The 15,612-nt window shown below is 33.3% G+C and overlaps 1 protein-coding gene across 1 annotated transcript in view; it reads left to right on the top strand.

Moving 5' to 3' along the window:
• The first annotated feature begins 488 nt into the window (after nt 1-488).
• LOC137656011 (uncharacterized) overlaps nt 489-15,612 on the top strand; it is a 19,800-nt gene continuing 4,676 nt past the window's right edge. The window contains exons 1-2 of the mRNA XM_068390200.1: nt 489-534; nt 3,913-4,060. Coding sequence (XP_068246301.1) covers nt 3,923-4,060 — 138 coding nt within the window. The 5' untranslated portion in view covers nt 489-534; nt 3,913-3,922. The remainder of the gene's footprint in view (nt 535-3,912; nt 4,061-15,612) is intronic.

Genomic DNA, 15,612 nt, shown 5'->3' with positions numbered 1-15,612 from the left:
TCTTGGGATAGAGTTCTCTTGCTTGAAAGATTTTATTGAAAGAATGGAGATAATAGATCTAGAATTCATTAAAGGTTGGAAAAGGAAGCTCTAGAATACCTTAAAAAGACAGATAGCTTAAGAATTTATTAAAGGGGTAGAAACAGTATCTCTTGAATTCATTAAAAAGTATGGAAACAAAAGTTCTAGAATTTATTAAAGGTTGGAAACAGTAGCACTAGAATTTATTAAAAGGGGGGAGACAGTAATTCAAGAATTCATTGAAGGGGTGGAAACAGTAGCTAGTACAGAGGTCTTTATCAGGCCAGTATATCACGAATGCTAAAAATATCAAGACTGGAGAAAATTATGATAAGTATGATAACAGGAGGGAAAAATCAGGAAAAGGTTAATTCCATTTCTACTACAGAACAAAGCAATGATCCTGCAGAAGCTTTTAAAAGCTGCTGTGGATTTGATTTCTGTTTAGTTCTACTCTGGAAGTTACGTAGAGAGGGTGTCTCTACTCTCAGTTTTTCTTATTGCTCTTTTAAGGTATTTCAATCTCTACTTTCCTGGTGAATTTCAGCATCGTTCCAAGGAAAAACAGAGGCCGATCAGGATGAGTAAAAGGCAATTGATTGTCTATTCTATTGTGTTAGTTCTCAGAAGTTAATTATTTAGAACAATTCTTTACTAGCCATGTATCATAGTTGATAAAGCTATCTTTTTGAATTTTTCTTTATCTTTTGGGCCCTGTATCAAATTTCAGCAATCTATGATTCCTTCAGTTTTGCCGTGGATATCTGTGTGTATGCGTATGTTTGTTTGTTTGTTTGTGTTACCTCGAAAAATAAACAAAGTCTGGTACTCGTCGTTCCCCAGATCCTGTGAGAATTTAGCCATATATCATTCACGGGAAACATGTGTAGTGTATTGAGGTAAGTAATCTATCAATCAATAGCATATTTCTCAAAAAGCAATGAGGGACGTTGAAGTTATCTGTTTCACTGTTTAGCCTAACAATTATTTCACTGATATTGAAGGCAAATTTTCTTTATGGCATCGCTGATAAGGACATGATTACAAAAGTGCACATTAGGGTTGACAAATATATTGTATGAATATATTTGTGAAGTTACACTATAATGGGTTGGGTGTGGCTAGATGGCAGCACATGTGACCAGTTCCTCGTCTTGTTAGGATCTTCTGAGTTTGAATTAAGAGAAAAAATACAACATTCTTAATCACTGAATTTGCAACGTATGTGTTTATAGAATCAATTATTCTATTTTGCTTCTGAGATATTGTCTTCTTCCCATATCCGTCCCATTGGAAACGTCCCTACCTGGCGTTTTACCTGACTGGGGTTGGAGTCAACCTCAAGCTCGATAGTTTCTTGTAGTGTCTGCAACCGCACCATCCATGTGAGCTAAGGATGTTTTTTTTTTGTAGGGGGGGGGGAGACTATAGGTCTACCTGCTGAGTCATCAGCAGCCATTGCCCGGACCTCCCTGGTCCTAGTTTGGGTGGAGAGAGGCTTGGGCGCAGACCATATGTATATACAATCAGTTTCTAGGTCATTGTCCTACTAACCAGGGCAATGTCACTGTCCCTTGCCTCTGCTATTCAAGAATGGCCATTAAACTTTTAAGCCTTTAAACCCACCCCTTAACCCGACTTGTCCATGCCATTTATCTTCAAGATTCATATGTTTTATGCATTAACTTTATCATAATCGCAGGATTACTTTGATAGTGATATTGAATCATTTGAGTCTAATCTTATCAGGTTCCTGGTTTGGACGAAATTAATTGTCTAACCCACAAGTCTTTATTAGATGATACGCGAATTAAAAAAAAAAAACTATTCAACAGATAGAAACTGGAGACTGCAATTGAGTTCTAGAATAACTATACTCCAATTTCAGGACAGAATTTTGCAAAGAAAGCCTTTATATTGTCTCGAGTGTCTTTGACTTTGAGAAGTTGTCAAACATATTTGTTCGAAAATGTCAACTACAAATAGTTCTTAGTTATAGTTTTATATTAGTGCAAATGTCAGTGAGTACGTAACTAAAAAGGAAGAAAATAAAAAGAATTAAGATATACATACAATGTGAGTAGCAACGAATTTTCAAAGCATAAGGGATAAGGAGAGAAAAGGCATCAAAATATTTATTAGTTATCTTTATAACAGATAAAATGTTTGATCTTTTATTTTGATCATCATGAAATATAGACAGAAATTATAGCCATTGTATCAGATAGGTTCAATGAGATTATTATTATTATTATTATTATTATCATTATTATTATTATTAGGTAAGATACAACCCTAGTTGGAAAAGCTGGATGTTATAAGCCTAAGCGCTCCAACAGGGAAAATAGCCCAGTGAGAAAAGGAAGTATATAAACTTCAAGAACAAAAGATGTAGACAATACGAAAGAAACATTTTCTATAACATTATATGAGAAATAGTTATTTCAAAAACTAAAAACTAAAAAAAAAAAAAATCCTTACAAGTCTCTACAGTATTTATAATTTATATATGAAAGGTATATTTTAATGTTGTTACTGTTCTTAAAATATTTCATTTTAATTGTTCATTACTTTTCTTGTAGTTTGTCTATTTCCTTATTTCCTTTCCTCGCTTGGTTATATTTGCTGTTGGGGCCCTTGGGCTTATAACGTGTAGCTTCTCCAGCTAGGCTTCTAGCTTAGGTAGTAATGATAAAAACAATAATGATATTAAGGATAATAATAATAACAATAATAATAATAATAGTAATAATAATTATAATAACAATAATAATAATGTTAATGATGATTATTATTACTGAAATAAATCCTAAAGAAACAAATATAAATAGCACTGAAAAAAATACTTTTTTCCTCTATTTTTTTTATAAATTTCCATAAATTCAAACTTGTTGTCAGTTGTGGATTCCGCAAAAGTGAGGTAAATTGTCCCTCCGGATGCTCATAAATTGTGGTTTATTTTTTGTAGGCTTTGTGGATTTTTCATTTGGAAAACTGCGAAAAAGGTGGAATAAATGTTTTGTGATTGTAATATGCATTTGAAGAGTTCTTTTTTAATATCTTACACACAGTTTATAATTTTTTTATTGCATATATATATATATATATACTGTATATATATATATATATATATATATATATATATATATATATATATATATATATATATATATATACATATATATATATATATATATATATATATATATATATATATATATATATATATATATATATACTTGATATATAAATATCTATGTGTATAAATACATATATTTATAAGTAATATATATATATATATATATATATATATATATATATATATATATATATATATGTATATATGTATATATACAGTATATATACATTTATATATATATACATATATATATATATATATATATATATATATATATATATATATATATATATATATATATGTGTGTGTGTGTGTGTATATATATACAGTATATATATATATATATATATATATATATATATATATATATATATATATATATATATATATATATATATATATATATATATACTGTATATATATATACATATATACATATATATATATATATATATGTATATATATATATATATATATATATATATATACTGTATATATATAGTGTGTGTGTATGTTTGTTTGTGTGTGTGGGTGTAATGTAATACCTAGGGAAAATATAAGGCAAAATGTATCACCAAAACCCACCACATTCTCATTTCCATATCTTCTTTTAATAGGCAAATCAATATCTCCATTTGGATCAGACAAACGTCAACCCTCCAATTTTCTTGAATAGAAATATCACTATTGTTGTCCGTTCATCTTCATCGATGCATTGGAAAAAGAAAAAAAAAATCTCTCTTTATTTACAGGTGGTCCGTCATGTCAATCATTTGGAGTCCCTTCCTCATTTTGCTGATGTCAGCAAAGGCGATCTCAGCTGCTCAGGTCACGGAAGAGTCTCACTTCTGTAGGCTTACTGGCAGCCATCTTGATTGCGACTTCAAGAACTATGATGATGTGAGTCTTCACTTATGATTATTTATTCTATTGATATCAAGACTTTGCCAAACGTTCCATTACTATTATTCTTATTATTACCTCCTTCAACGAAGTTTGGAGGAGAATATGTTTTCGTCCCTGTTTGTCTGTTTGTTTGTTTGAGAACAACTTCCTGGCCATAAATCTACTCAGAGAATAGTGAAACTTTCAGGGATTAATTGTTATGATAATACGTGGAAGTGATGCAATTTTGAAAGCCTTAGGTCAAAGTTCAAGGTCAAGGTCGAGCAAAAGGTCGACCGAATTAACCTTAACCTTAACCTCAAGTTCACACATGGTTGTCACACAGATCTCAAAGACGCCTACGATCTAAATTGATTCTAGGAAAGGCAAGCTGGTTTCTAGAAATAAGCTGCCGTGACGGAGGTCTGCACTCAGTGCTTTTCTAGTTAGATTATTATTATTATTATTATTATTATTATTATTATTATTCCTTGCTAAGCTACAACCCTAGTTAAAAATGCAGGTTACTAAAAGACTAATGGCTCAAACAGGGAAAATACCCCAGTGAGGAAAGGAACAAATAGAATATCTTTCATGCTTAGAAAATAATGTGGATGCGATGTCAGCACAGTTTCAAAGGCTAACATACCTTTGAAGTATTTCTCCATTAGTCTCTCTCTCTATATATATATTTATATATATATATATATATATATATATATATATATATATATATATATATATATATATATATATATATACTATATATGGAATGAGAGAATACATATATATATATATATATATATATATATATATATATATATATATATATATATATATATATATACACATATATATGTATATATATGTGTGTGTATATATACATACTGTATATGTATATATACAGTATATATATATATGTTTATATATGTATATATATACATGCATGTATATATATATATATATATATATAGAGAGAGAGAGAGAGAGAGAGAGAGAGAGAGAGAGAGAGAGAGAGAGAGAGAGAGAGAGAGAGAGAGAGAGAGAGAGAATTCTTTAGAAGATTCTTTCTTCCTCAGATTTTAGGAAAATTCTATAAAACAAAATAAATTCACCAGCTTTGAGCTCTACAATAAATCCTTCATTTACTTCATAATAACTTCAGGCTATCAGAACTATCTATTTCCCCTTGAAGACACCACTGAGGACCATCTTTATTTGCAGCAATAGCTTTCTAAGTTCCCCAGAAGTCCCATTGTGTTTCTTTTCGTTGACTTTTGAAATGACTTTTGTTTCAAAAGCTACGAAGAAAAGGATCTAATCCTCATCGCCAATAAATCTTCCCCCGAGGTAAAGGGATTCTGGTTCAACTCTTATCCTTATCGCATAAAATGTGTTGAGATCTTAAACCACTTCTTAGGACAATTTTATACCTTGTCTTTCCAATGTAAAGACATTCTTATTGCTTCTCTTTTCAATTTAAAGACAATTGATATTTATAATGACCTCCACCAACGAAGTTAAAAGGTTATATTTTTGCCCCCTGTTTGTGTGTTTGAATGTTTGTGTTTGTTTGTGATCAGTTTCCTGGCCACAATTTTAATCGTAGAGTAATGAAAATTGCAACGATTAATTGTTATGTAAAAAGCTGAAAATACATTTTGGAAGGTCAAGGTAAAAGGTCAAGGTCACGGCCAAGCAAAATGTTCAATTCACATAATCAGCCATAAGTTTGGACGTCGTTGTTACAGACTGCGGACTTGGTTCTTATTTGAGTGTATGAAAGTCCAAGCCAATTAATACATGTTAAGGTCGAAGGTCAAGGTCGAGAAAAAGGTCAAGAAATAAGCTGCTGCGGCGGAGGTCTGCGCTTTACTGAGTGCCCCTGTAGTTCCTTTTGTGTTCGTCATAATAGATAAGAAAAGTAATGATTAGTATTCATAGAAGGAACGGTTTTATAACGTCATTTACTGAAAGATTAAAATGAATAAGTATTCCTGAGTTATAATATATTTTGAATATTTTTGTTTTATCAATAATTCTTATCACCATCAAATATTCTGAAGAATGTATAAAAACAATTGTAGGTCATTAATCTTGATCTTATATAATGAAGCAATGGTTAGACTTTATCATTATTATTATTATTATTATTATTATTATTATTATTATTATTATTATTATTATTTCTTCCTAAGCTATAACCCTAGTCGAAAAAGAAGGATGCCATAAGCCCAAGGGTTCCAAGAGGGAAAAATACCCCAGTGCAGAAAAAACAATGAAATAAATAAACTTTAAGAGAAGTAATGAACTATCAAAATATAATCTTTTAAGAACAGCAACAACATTGAATTAGATCTTTCATATCTAAACTGTTAAAACTTAAAAAACCAAAGGAAGAGAAACAAGATAGGATAGGACGAAGAACAAGTTTTTTAATACAGAATTTAATTCAGCTACAACACGGGAATATAAAGAGCATGTAACTTGATCGGTGGTTTTTTATATTCCTTATTAAATAGTTAAACAACTACTGTACTGATATATGAGATAATGTGGAATATCTTAAAAGTCTTCTTTACTGGAGTTCAGTCAAAATGTATTTTAGGTAACTGATAACTTAAGCCCGTTATGTTAGACTCCAAAGCAAGATGATAAAGTGTTTTTTGACATGAGATCCTTATATACTTTGATTATACTGACTCTGGTAGAGAAATATAGAAAAATAGTTTTCATCCATCGGCCACCAAAAAACGAACATAAGTTCATAATTATACACATTTACACAAACTTTCACACGAGGAGACAATGTGTTGACGTTAAGAAAGAATGTCAATTTGCCGAGGTTTGCATTATACGTCCTGTTTACAATTTTGAATGACTACAGCAAATCCCAGGGTTAGCTCTTCCAACCAACATGACATATTACGTCATTTGTTTTAAACATGTAATATTAACTATTCTAATCATTACATTAGCTCGGCCAGCTATCTCAATTTTTTTACAAAAATTTAACAACAAGCCGAAACATGGTTATTAGGTGTGACTGGACGTACGCATTATTCTTTGTTTAACTTTAGCCATAATCAACTGAGGACGAATGTCCAAAATAGGCACATCAAAAAATAATAACAATAATGCATACAAAAAAGATATTACCAAAGCAAAAAGAAAAATGCATGATAAAACCAAGATCATATATATGGTACATTGCTAGCAAATGATTACATGGTACCAAAAAACAAAATAAATTCTGACTTACATATGATTCGGTAACTTGATAAAGAATAATTGTTACCTTTGTCAGAAACAAGATACTCAATTTTTAGTGCACAAACACGAATTCCTGGTACGTACACGTACCACGGTTTCGTACATATATATATATATATATATTTATATATAGGGCTGATATATTTTATTAGATGCCCATAGATTCTGTTATATATTTTATTATATTTTTTTTTTCTCTTTGCTTTTTTAACATTCTGGCTTATATATTTTTATTAGATGCCGAGAGAAAAAAATGATTTATATCCTTTTTTATTTCATTTATTTTTTAAATGTTGTTTTAAATGTATTTTTAACAATGCAAATGTAGAGAATTTCTTTAATTACATATTACTAGCGTACTAATCAGCTTTTCATACAAACATCTTCCCGACAAATTACTCCCTTAGCGAATGAGGTGGCCACTCAAACAGCTTTGAACTGGATTAAATAGGGGGTATTGTCAGGGCTATGGAACTCATTCCTTTGTAGCTGCTTGCTGTGCCGTAACCTACGCCAAACAAGGATGTTCACGGCGATAAATATCATCACCGTGAAACACAAACTAGCCAGTATTATGGGGTGAAGAATTTCTTCATAAGTCGGTGACAGGTGGTCCTTTTCGGTAAGTTTCATCAACCGCTTTGCCACACGGCCGTTGTATGGGAGAGGAAGTGCTGGCATTGTAGAGGTCCACGTGAAGTTCGCGAAGTAGGCTCGTTCTCTGATGATTGTCCGTAGGCCAGTCACCATGGAATTCGGGGAAGTCCCGATACAACCATCTGCTGCGACGAAGATGTGGGTGAAGGATGTGGATCCGTCAGGGCATGATACATTGAAGCCGTCCTTGTCGTATCGTATCCACGAGCCATTATTTAGTCTGCAATTGAATTCTTTATTGTCAAAGGGATAAAGCTTATCCAGACAATTTTCACTTGTATGGGAGAGAGCACTGTCTAGCACTAAACCTAACTCGCATGAATCCATTAAGTTTTTACGGAATTCAAATGAGTCAGCTGTACATATTTTTCTATCCATTGCGTCTGAACAGTGAGTTAATTGATTTAAGTCTTTAATGACCGTATATGTTTCCTTGTCTGGGGAAATCAATACGTGTCCTGTCAAACTGGATATTACTGGATTTGAGTGATTCGTCATGAAAGTCGGAAATGGTGATATCCTGTAAGATTGCCAGGCATCAGAAGAATCAAAGGGAATTGTAATCCTAATCCTGTTATTATCTACGTTTACTGTAATTAGGCTGTAATAAAATTCTAACCTATGTTCGTCTAACAAAGGAACATAGCCTAGTTTATCCCTTCCGTTCTCCAGAACTAATTTTAAGTAACGTATAGGCAACAAATGGGGCGACAATACACCTTTAGTTGCTAACGTGATAGCTTCTACATAATCCTTGGATTTCTCAATGAAATGTGCAATTCTGTTATGTATGTGATCTATCTTTGAATCATAATACGTTAATGTTGCCAACAAATCCTGTACTTCCATAATTTGAACGATATTATCTGAATGTTCATTTAACAAATCCATAATTTTATTGATTGAAGCTAACTGATCCCTTAGTTCTGACATAATCAATTCATCTTTATGAGTCAAGAACTCAATTTTCTTATTTTGATTACTAATTTTAAGACGATTGGAAATTCCTAAACCTAAACTTGCAACAGACCCAAAGATGCTTAATGCAGCATAAATGAACGGATTCCGTCTTTCTTTATGTTCGTGTCCTACAGTCCACATCAAAAGATCATAAGCCAAAGATCCTGTCTCGCCAGTCTTATTTTTCAAGTCATCAGATAGCATCTCTGCAACTTTTAATGTTGATCCAAGCAAACTCTTAGTAGTCAAATGAAAATGTCTTCTATGCAACTCATCCAATGATGCAGAAAACCTTGAAATGGCGGTTCTTAAGCTAGTGACATCATTCTCTTGAAGAAAAATTGCTTGCATATGCACTTCGACAATTACGTTGGTTGATGTAATAAAAATGTCTTCTTGTCTTTCAACTATATTGCCATATTTAAAATATATATTTTTAGTCTTAGAACTCATCCCATACGAGGAAAATGTCTGAGCGAACAATATCACTCCCAACAACAAAAAATTCATCTTGGAAACCTGTAACGAGAAAAAATATATGTAATTACTCCTGTATTAAAAAGAAAACTTTTAGTCACACAAAATAAAATTTTTCCTCACTTCTTTTCCTCTCTTTTCTTTTTAATTTCTTATGTGAGACAATGGTACTATTCTCTCATCCGTGGGTTGGGCTACGTTTTGAATTCTAAACCTATTGGCCGTTAATGTTTCCAAAATGTTAAATGGGCCTTCAAACTTAGGTGTTAGTTTATAGTTGAGCCCTTTTCTGACATTGATTTGAATATAGATGTTATCACCCACGGTATATGTTTTATTATTATTATTATTATTATTACTATCCAAGCTACAACCCTAATTGGAAAAGCAAGATGCTATAAGCCCAGGGGCTCCAACAGGGAAAAATAGCCCAGTGAGGAAAGGAAATAAGGAAATAAATAACTGAAGAGAACAAATTAACAATAAATCATTCTAAAAAAAGTAATGTCAAAAGAGATATATCATATATAAACTATTAACAACGTCAACAACAAATATGTCATATATAAACTATAAAAAGACTCATGTCCGCCTGGTCAACAAAAAAGCATTTGCTCCAACTTTGAACTTTTGAAGTTCTACTGATTCAACAACCCGATTAGGAAGATCATTCCACAACTTGGTAACAGCTGGAATAAAACTTCTAGAGTACTGCGTAGTATTGAGTCTTATGATGGAGAAGGCCTGGCTATTAGAATTAACTGCCTGCCTAGTATTACGAACAGGATAGAATTTAGTTGGTTTCGCTATTTTATCATGATTCCTTTTCATTATGATTTGTGATTCTTCTAAATTCTTTCGAAGGATATCATATCGACTTATACTTGCATTTATACATTCTTTTAAAGGATTTGATAGATTAGTTGTAGGCGTTAATACATGGAAAGGTGTTCTAACTGGGGTACCATACAATGCTTCATGCGGTGACATTTTAATTGATATATGATATGAATGATTCAGAGTACTCAGTGCCGCCGGTATTGCAATATCCCAGTTGGGGTCTGATCCCCCTAGTGTTACCCTCAATATATTTAATATCTTCCTATTTGCTCTATCCACTAGCCCATTCGACTCTGGGTGATATATCATGGTATTAATCTTCTTTATGTTGAGGAATTCACACAATGAGGTAAGAAAGTGATTATTAAATTCACCACCCGAGTCTGAGATTATCATGTTTGGAATTCCATGTTTACAAATGTAACACTCGTAAAACTTCCTAGCGCATTCAATCGCAGTTTTAGTTTTAAGCGCTATTAGTTCTGTATATCGAGTTAAAGCATCTATAATTACTAAGAGGTGCTTATTTCCTCTGTCTGACTCGTAAAATCCTGTTAACAAATCTAACTTTGTTTTCCTGACATGTGCGACAATTAGCTATGTGTCTTTTTATATCTGTAAGCATTGTATGCCAATAAAACAATGATTTGGCTTTCTGTGACATTAATGAGAACCCAGGGTGTCCATGTAATGGATTTGAATGCAACCAATTCAGGACAGTGGAAATAAGTGAGATTGGTACTACTATCTGGTCGTTAGTTACATGTGGTGTATTGCGGGTTTTCCTTGTCACAGTCCTACACAGAATATTATCTTTGATTACATAATTCTGCTGCTTATACTTTATATATTCTTTTTCTTTATGATTGCCTTTCAAAGCATTTATAATTGTTTCTATTTTCTGATCTTTTCTTTGCTCAGTCTGTAACAATTCAGCACTCCAGCCTAAATCTTCTTGTTCAGATATTGTTTTTACAATAGGCATGGATGTTGATATATCTATTAATTCAGCTAAAGGCTCCGTACAAGATGACACGGGGTTGCGTGATAATGCATCCGCAATGATATTTGCTTTCCCAGGTAAATACCCGATTCTTGCGCCAAAATCTTGAATGATCAAATGCCACCGAGTTCGTTTAGGGCTGTGATTGAAGCCTTTAAAGAACTCTGTTAGTGGTTTATGGTCAGTAAGAACCTTAACGGGATAACCGTAAATTATGAACTTAAAATGCACTAGCGAATTAACAATAGCTAGTCCTTCCTTGTCTATTACTGCATATTTACTTTCGGAAGTTCTCAATTTTCGAGAATAGAAAGCTATCGGGAAAAACTGTTTATCATATTGCTGAAGCAATACCCCTCCTACTCCTAAGTCTGAGGCGTCTGTTGCAATGAAGAATTCCTTACCGAAGTCAGGAAATTTTAAGATAGGAGAACTACACAGTTCATCTTTCAAAGTATTAAACGCCTGTTGATGTTGCTCAGACCATATGAAATCTACGCCCTTCTTCGTAAGATCAGTTAAAGGAGCGGCTATTATTGAATAGTTGCGTATAAAACGCCTGTAATATCCACTACAACCCAGAAATTGCTGTATTCCCTTGACATTAGTAGGTATGGGAAAATTACGTATAGCCGACACCTTATCATGGACTACTTTAAGACCTTGGCTTGACACCATGAAACCCAAATATATTAATTCTGTTTTGAAAAACTCACACTTACTAATCTTTACCCTTAAGTTATGTTGTCTTAATCTCTGTAGTACTAGTTCTAACTTACGTAGATGTTCTTCTAAGGTGTTGGAAAAGATTACAAGATCATCCATATAGGCATGCAATATATCCCCTAACAAGTCTCCAAACACTATGTTAATCATTCTTGTAAATGTTATAGGAGCACAACGTAAACCAAAAGGCATCCGTAAAAATTCATAATGTCCCCTGGCTGTGCTGAAGGCTGTGTATGGGATACTATCTTCTTCTAATGATATCTGGTGAAAGCCTTTAAGTAAGTCCAAACTGGTAAAATATTTATTCTGACCTAACAAAGAAAAAATATCGTCAGTACATGGCACTGGGAATCGATCAGGGATCGTTTCCTCGTTTAGACGACGAAAGTCGACGCAGATACGCCATGTTCGATCTTTTTTCGGTACAACTATTAAAGGAAAATTATAAGGGCTATTTGATTTTCTAATGACTCCTTCCTCTAACATTTTACCTACTTCATCATTTATTTCATTCTGGAATTTCATAGGGAGTCTGTACGAGGGTACATATATAATTTTCTGCTTGTCTTTTAACCTTATTTGATGCTCGATCACATCTGTTTTTCCTAAGGATCCATCCGTAGTGGAAAAGACATCTGTATATTTAGTTAAAAGTTCAAAAATTTTCTGCTGAATTTCTTCGTCTTGAATGTCCTTACTGATTTTATTTTTAATAGATCGCAAAAGGGACTCATCCGCAACTGATTGAGAGTGATTGATTTCAGCAACGGTAAGAATACGATGTTTATAAACTTCTACATCCAAGATATGTTGATTTTTGTGAATTACTAAAGTGTTATTTAAATGATTACAGACTTCGATATTACATTGCTGATGTGAGCCTACTGTATAAATAGCTTGTGTGACAGACAATCCGTTAGTTTTCAAAGTATCGGAAAGGATTAATATTTCAGATCCCGGTAGTGTTTTCTTTATTTGCACTATTAAATTCGAAGGTATGTTTGGTTCGATATATTGCGTGCAAGATGATATTACGGGTGAACGAGAATTCTGCTGGGTCGCGTATATTATTTCTTTATTAGTGAGACAAGTTATTGGTTCTTCAACGTACGTTACGGTTACATTTGTCGTCTCCTTTTTATCCAAAACTGACTTTAAAGTATTAGAAGACTTATAGAATTTCCCTTTGATATACACGCCGTGCTTGGCAGGAGCTAAGATAATGTTTTGATTTCCCATAGATGGGTATCCTATAATTACAGCTGGATACATATTAATGTTTTTTACTACAACAAATGTATCGACAAACGTGCGATTACCGACTCTGAACTGAATATGAGTTATGCCTATGACGTTTAATTCATTATTTCCTATACCTGAAAGTCTAATTCCTGATTTTTCAATCGGAAAGTTTGGAAACAACAAATGATGCGTCTTCAAATCCATAATATTACGTGGACTACCAGAGTCAAAAAATAACGTAAAGGATTTGTGTTCTAAATTTACAGCATATAAGGTTGGCCGTAACTCATTTTGGCTTATTATTGTATGAATTCGTTGCAAATCTACGGGAGCATGCACTGTTTTACTTAATTCGGCCGTGTGTTTCATAGGAAAATCTATTGTCTCACAATTATCTGATAAAACATTAAATTGATTATTCAATACTATTGATGTTGACATAAATGACCTTGACCCAACATCACTCTCTTCCCCTCTAGAGTTAACTATGTGGTATTTGCTTTGCTCTGCACATTCTGAAAATTAGGCTGACTTTGCGAGGTCTGGTTTGACGGCCCAGGCTCAGCGATATTTGAAGAAGTGTTTGTTTGTTTCGGACTCTGAACTGCATTGACATTTTGTTGTTTCTTCTTATTGTTAAAATGAGGATTTTTCTTTTTATTTCCATATGGAACTGACTGTGGAATTGACTGTGTATTTCTAGGATATTGTTGTGTCTTACGCGCGTAACATTGACTATAAGAATGTGATGCTGTGTTGTGAACTGAACAAAATTTCGTTCTACAGTCTGCGCTTATGTGACCTTGACGTTTGCAGTTGTAACACGTCACTCCCGCTACTGGACTGTTAATTACGTTCACTGTTTGTGGTTTTGTTTCATTCTTAGCAAAAACTTGAGTTAACACGGGATCGAGATCTGGACACTTGGACATGTGTTTCTTTATCTGTTTATAGACATCCAATTCCGTACTTGCAGGCATTAACTTCTTATCAAAGCACCGCACTAAAGCTTCAGGCAACATAAGTGTCATGCAAGTTAAATACATTAATCGTAAAAAATCTTTCACGGAGATGTTATCGTTAGTAACCCAAGTGGAATTACCTAAAATGTCCTGATATTCGTTAAGCCTATCAGCTATGAGAGCTGCTCTCTCAATAACATTAAGCCGATTCATAGTGGCTTGATTAAGTGTATTTCGTAACGTTAACACTACATCCAAAGCTTCCTCACCCCCATAAATCGCGCGTAACCTAACTTTGAAATCATCCCAAGTAACTGCTTCTTGAAATGAAACACCTCTTAAATACGCACTCGCATCCCCCTTAGAAAAATCTATAAAACTTTTAGCTTCTTGTAATTGTACAAAAGGATCTACGATTTGTTTGGCATTTAAATGGGCATCAACGGATGAAATCCATGACTCCACATTTTGTGGCAAGAACCCGTTGACACGACCTTGAAAAGGAAGGATTGCTGACCTGGCATTTACAAGCGTCACAATTGGAGGAGGATTAGCCTGGCCTACACCACTAGGTCCAGGGGTAGGGCTGACAGGAGGAGCCATGACTGCTGTATTTTTTTTTCTATCTCTTTGACCCCTTTCAATCCTATCAAAATATCTATATGAGTACAGACGCCCACTGCGTAAACGCATATGTATAATAAAATTCCCCCAACAATGTTACTAATCCCAAAACATTTCCCCCCAAGAGTTTATGAAAGAAAAAGGAATTAGCACAAAGAAAGAAAAATTCTAAATGAGAATTCGGAGTTTCTTATAACAAAGTTTAGGAATTCACTCACCCCAGTAACAATTGACTAACGACTTGTGATAACTACACTTCACTGCCCAAACTGAAATGAATACAAAAACGTCTGTACTTAGCTTATATATGAAGTCGACACGTCCTCTCTCTCTCTCTCTCTCTTGATGTTTTGTTAGCGATGTCTCGTTCTAGTTTCTTGTTGAATGTAGTTCTTCCTGGATATGTCTTGCAATTGTTGAACGCCAGTCCTTGGGTTCCCTAGGATGTTGATTGAAGATTCAAGTTGTATACTAACATATGTTGATGTTAGCTTTTCCGTTGGACTTAATCAAAATTGTAGATTCTTGTAGATAATGTTGAGTTCTTGAAGATCTTTATCAGGTTTTACAGCTTTTATTTTGAAGTCTTGAAGATCTTTCTCTGGTTTTACAGCTTTTATGTTGAAGTCTTGAAGATATTTCTCTGGTTTTACAGCTATTTATTTTGAAGTCTTGAAGATATTTCTCTAATTCTTAGAGTTTAACCGCTGTCTTAGAGTTTAACCGCTGCCACCATTTATTGGTGTGCTACTGTCTTAAGCACACATTTGAGTATGAGTTGTTTTCTGATGTATTTAAAT

Source organism: Palaemon carinicauda, chromosome 17, assembly GCF_036898095.1.
Source record: "Palaemon carinicauda isolate YSFRI2023 chromosome 17, ASM3689809v2, whole genome shotgun sequence".
NCBI classification, from domain to species: domain Eukaryota; kingdom Metazoa; phylum Arthropoda; class Malacostraca; order Decapoda; family Palaemonidae; genus Palaemon; species Palaemon carinicauda.
This window is presented reverse-complemented; position numbering and strand designations above follow the sequence as displayed.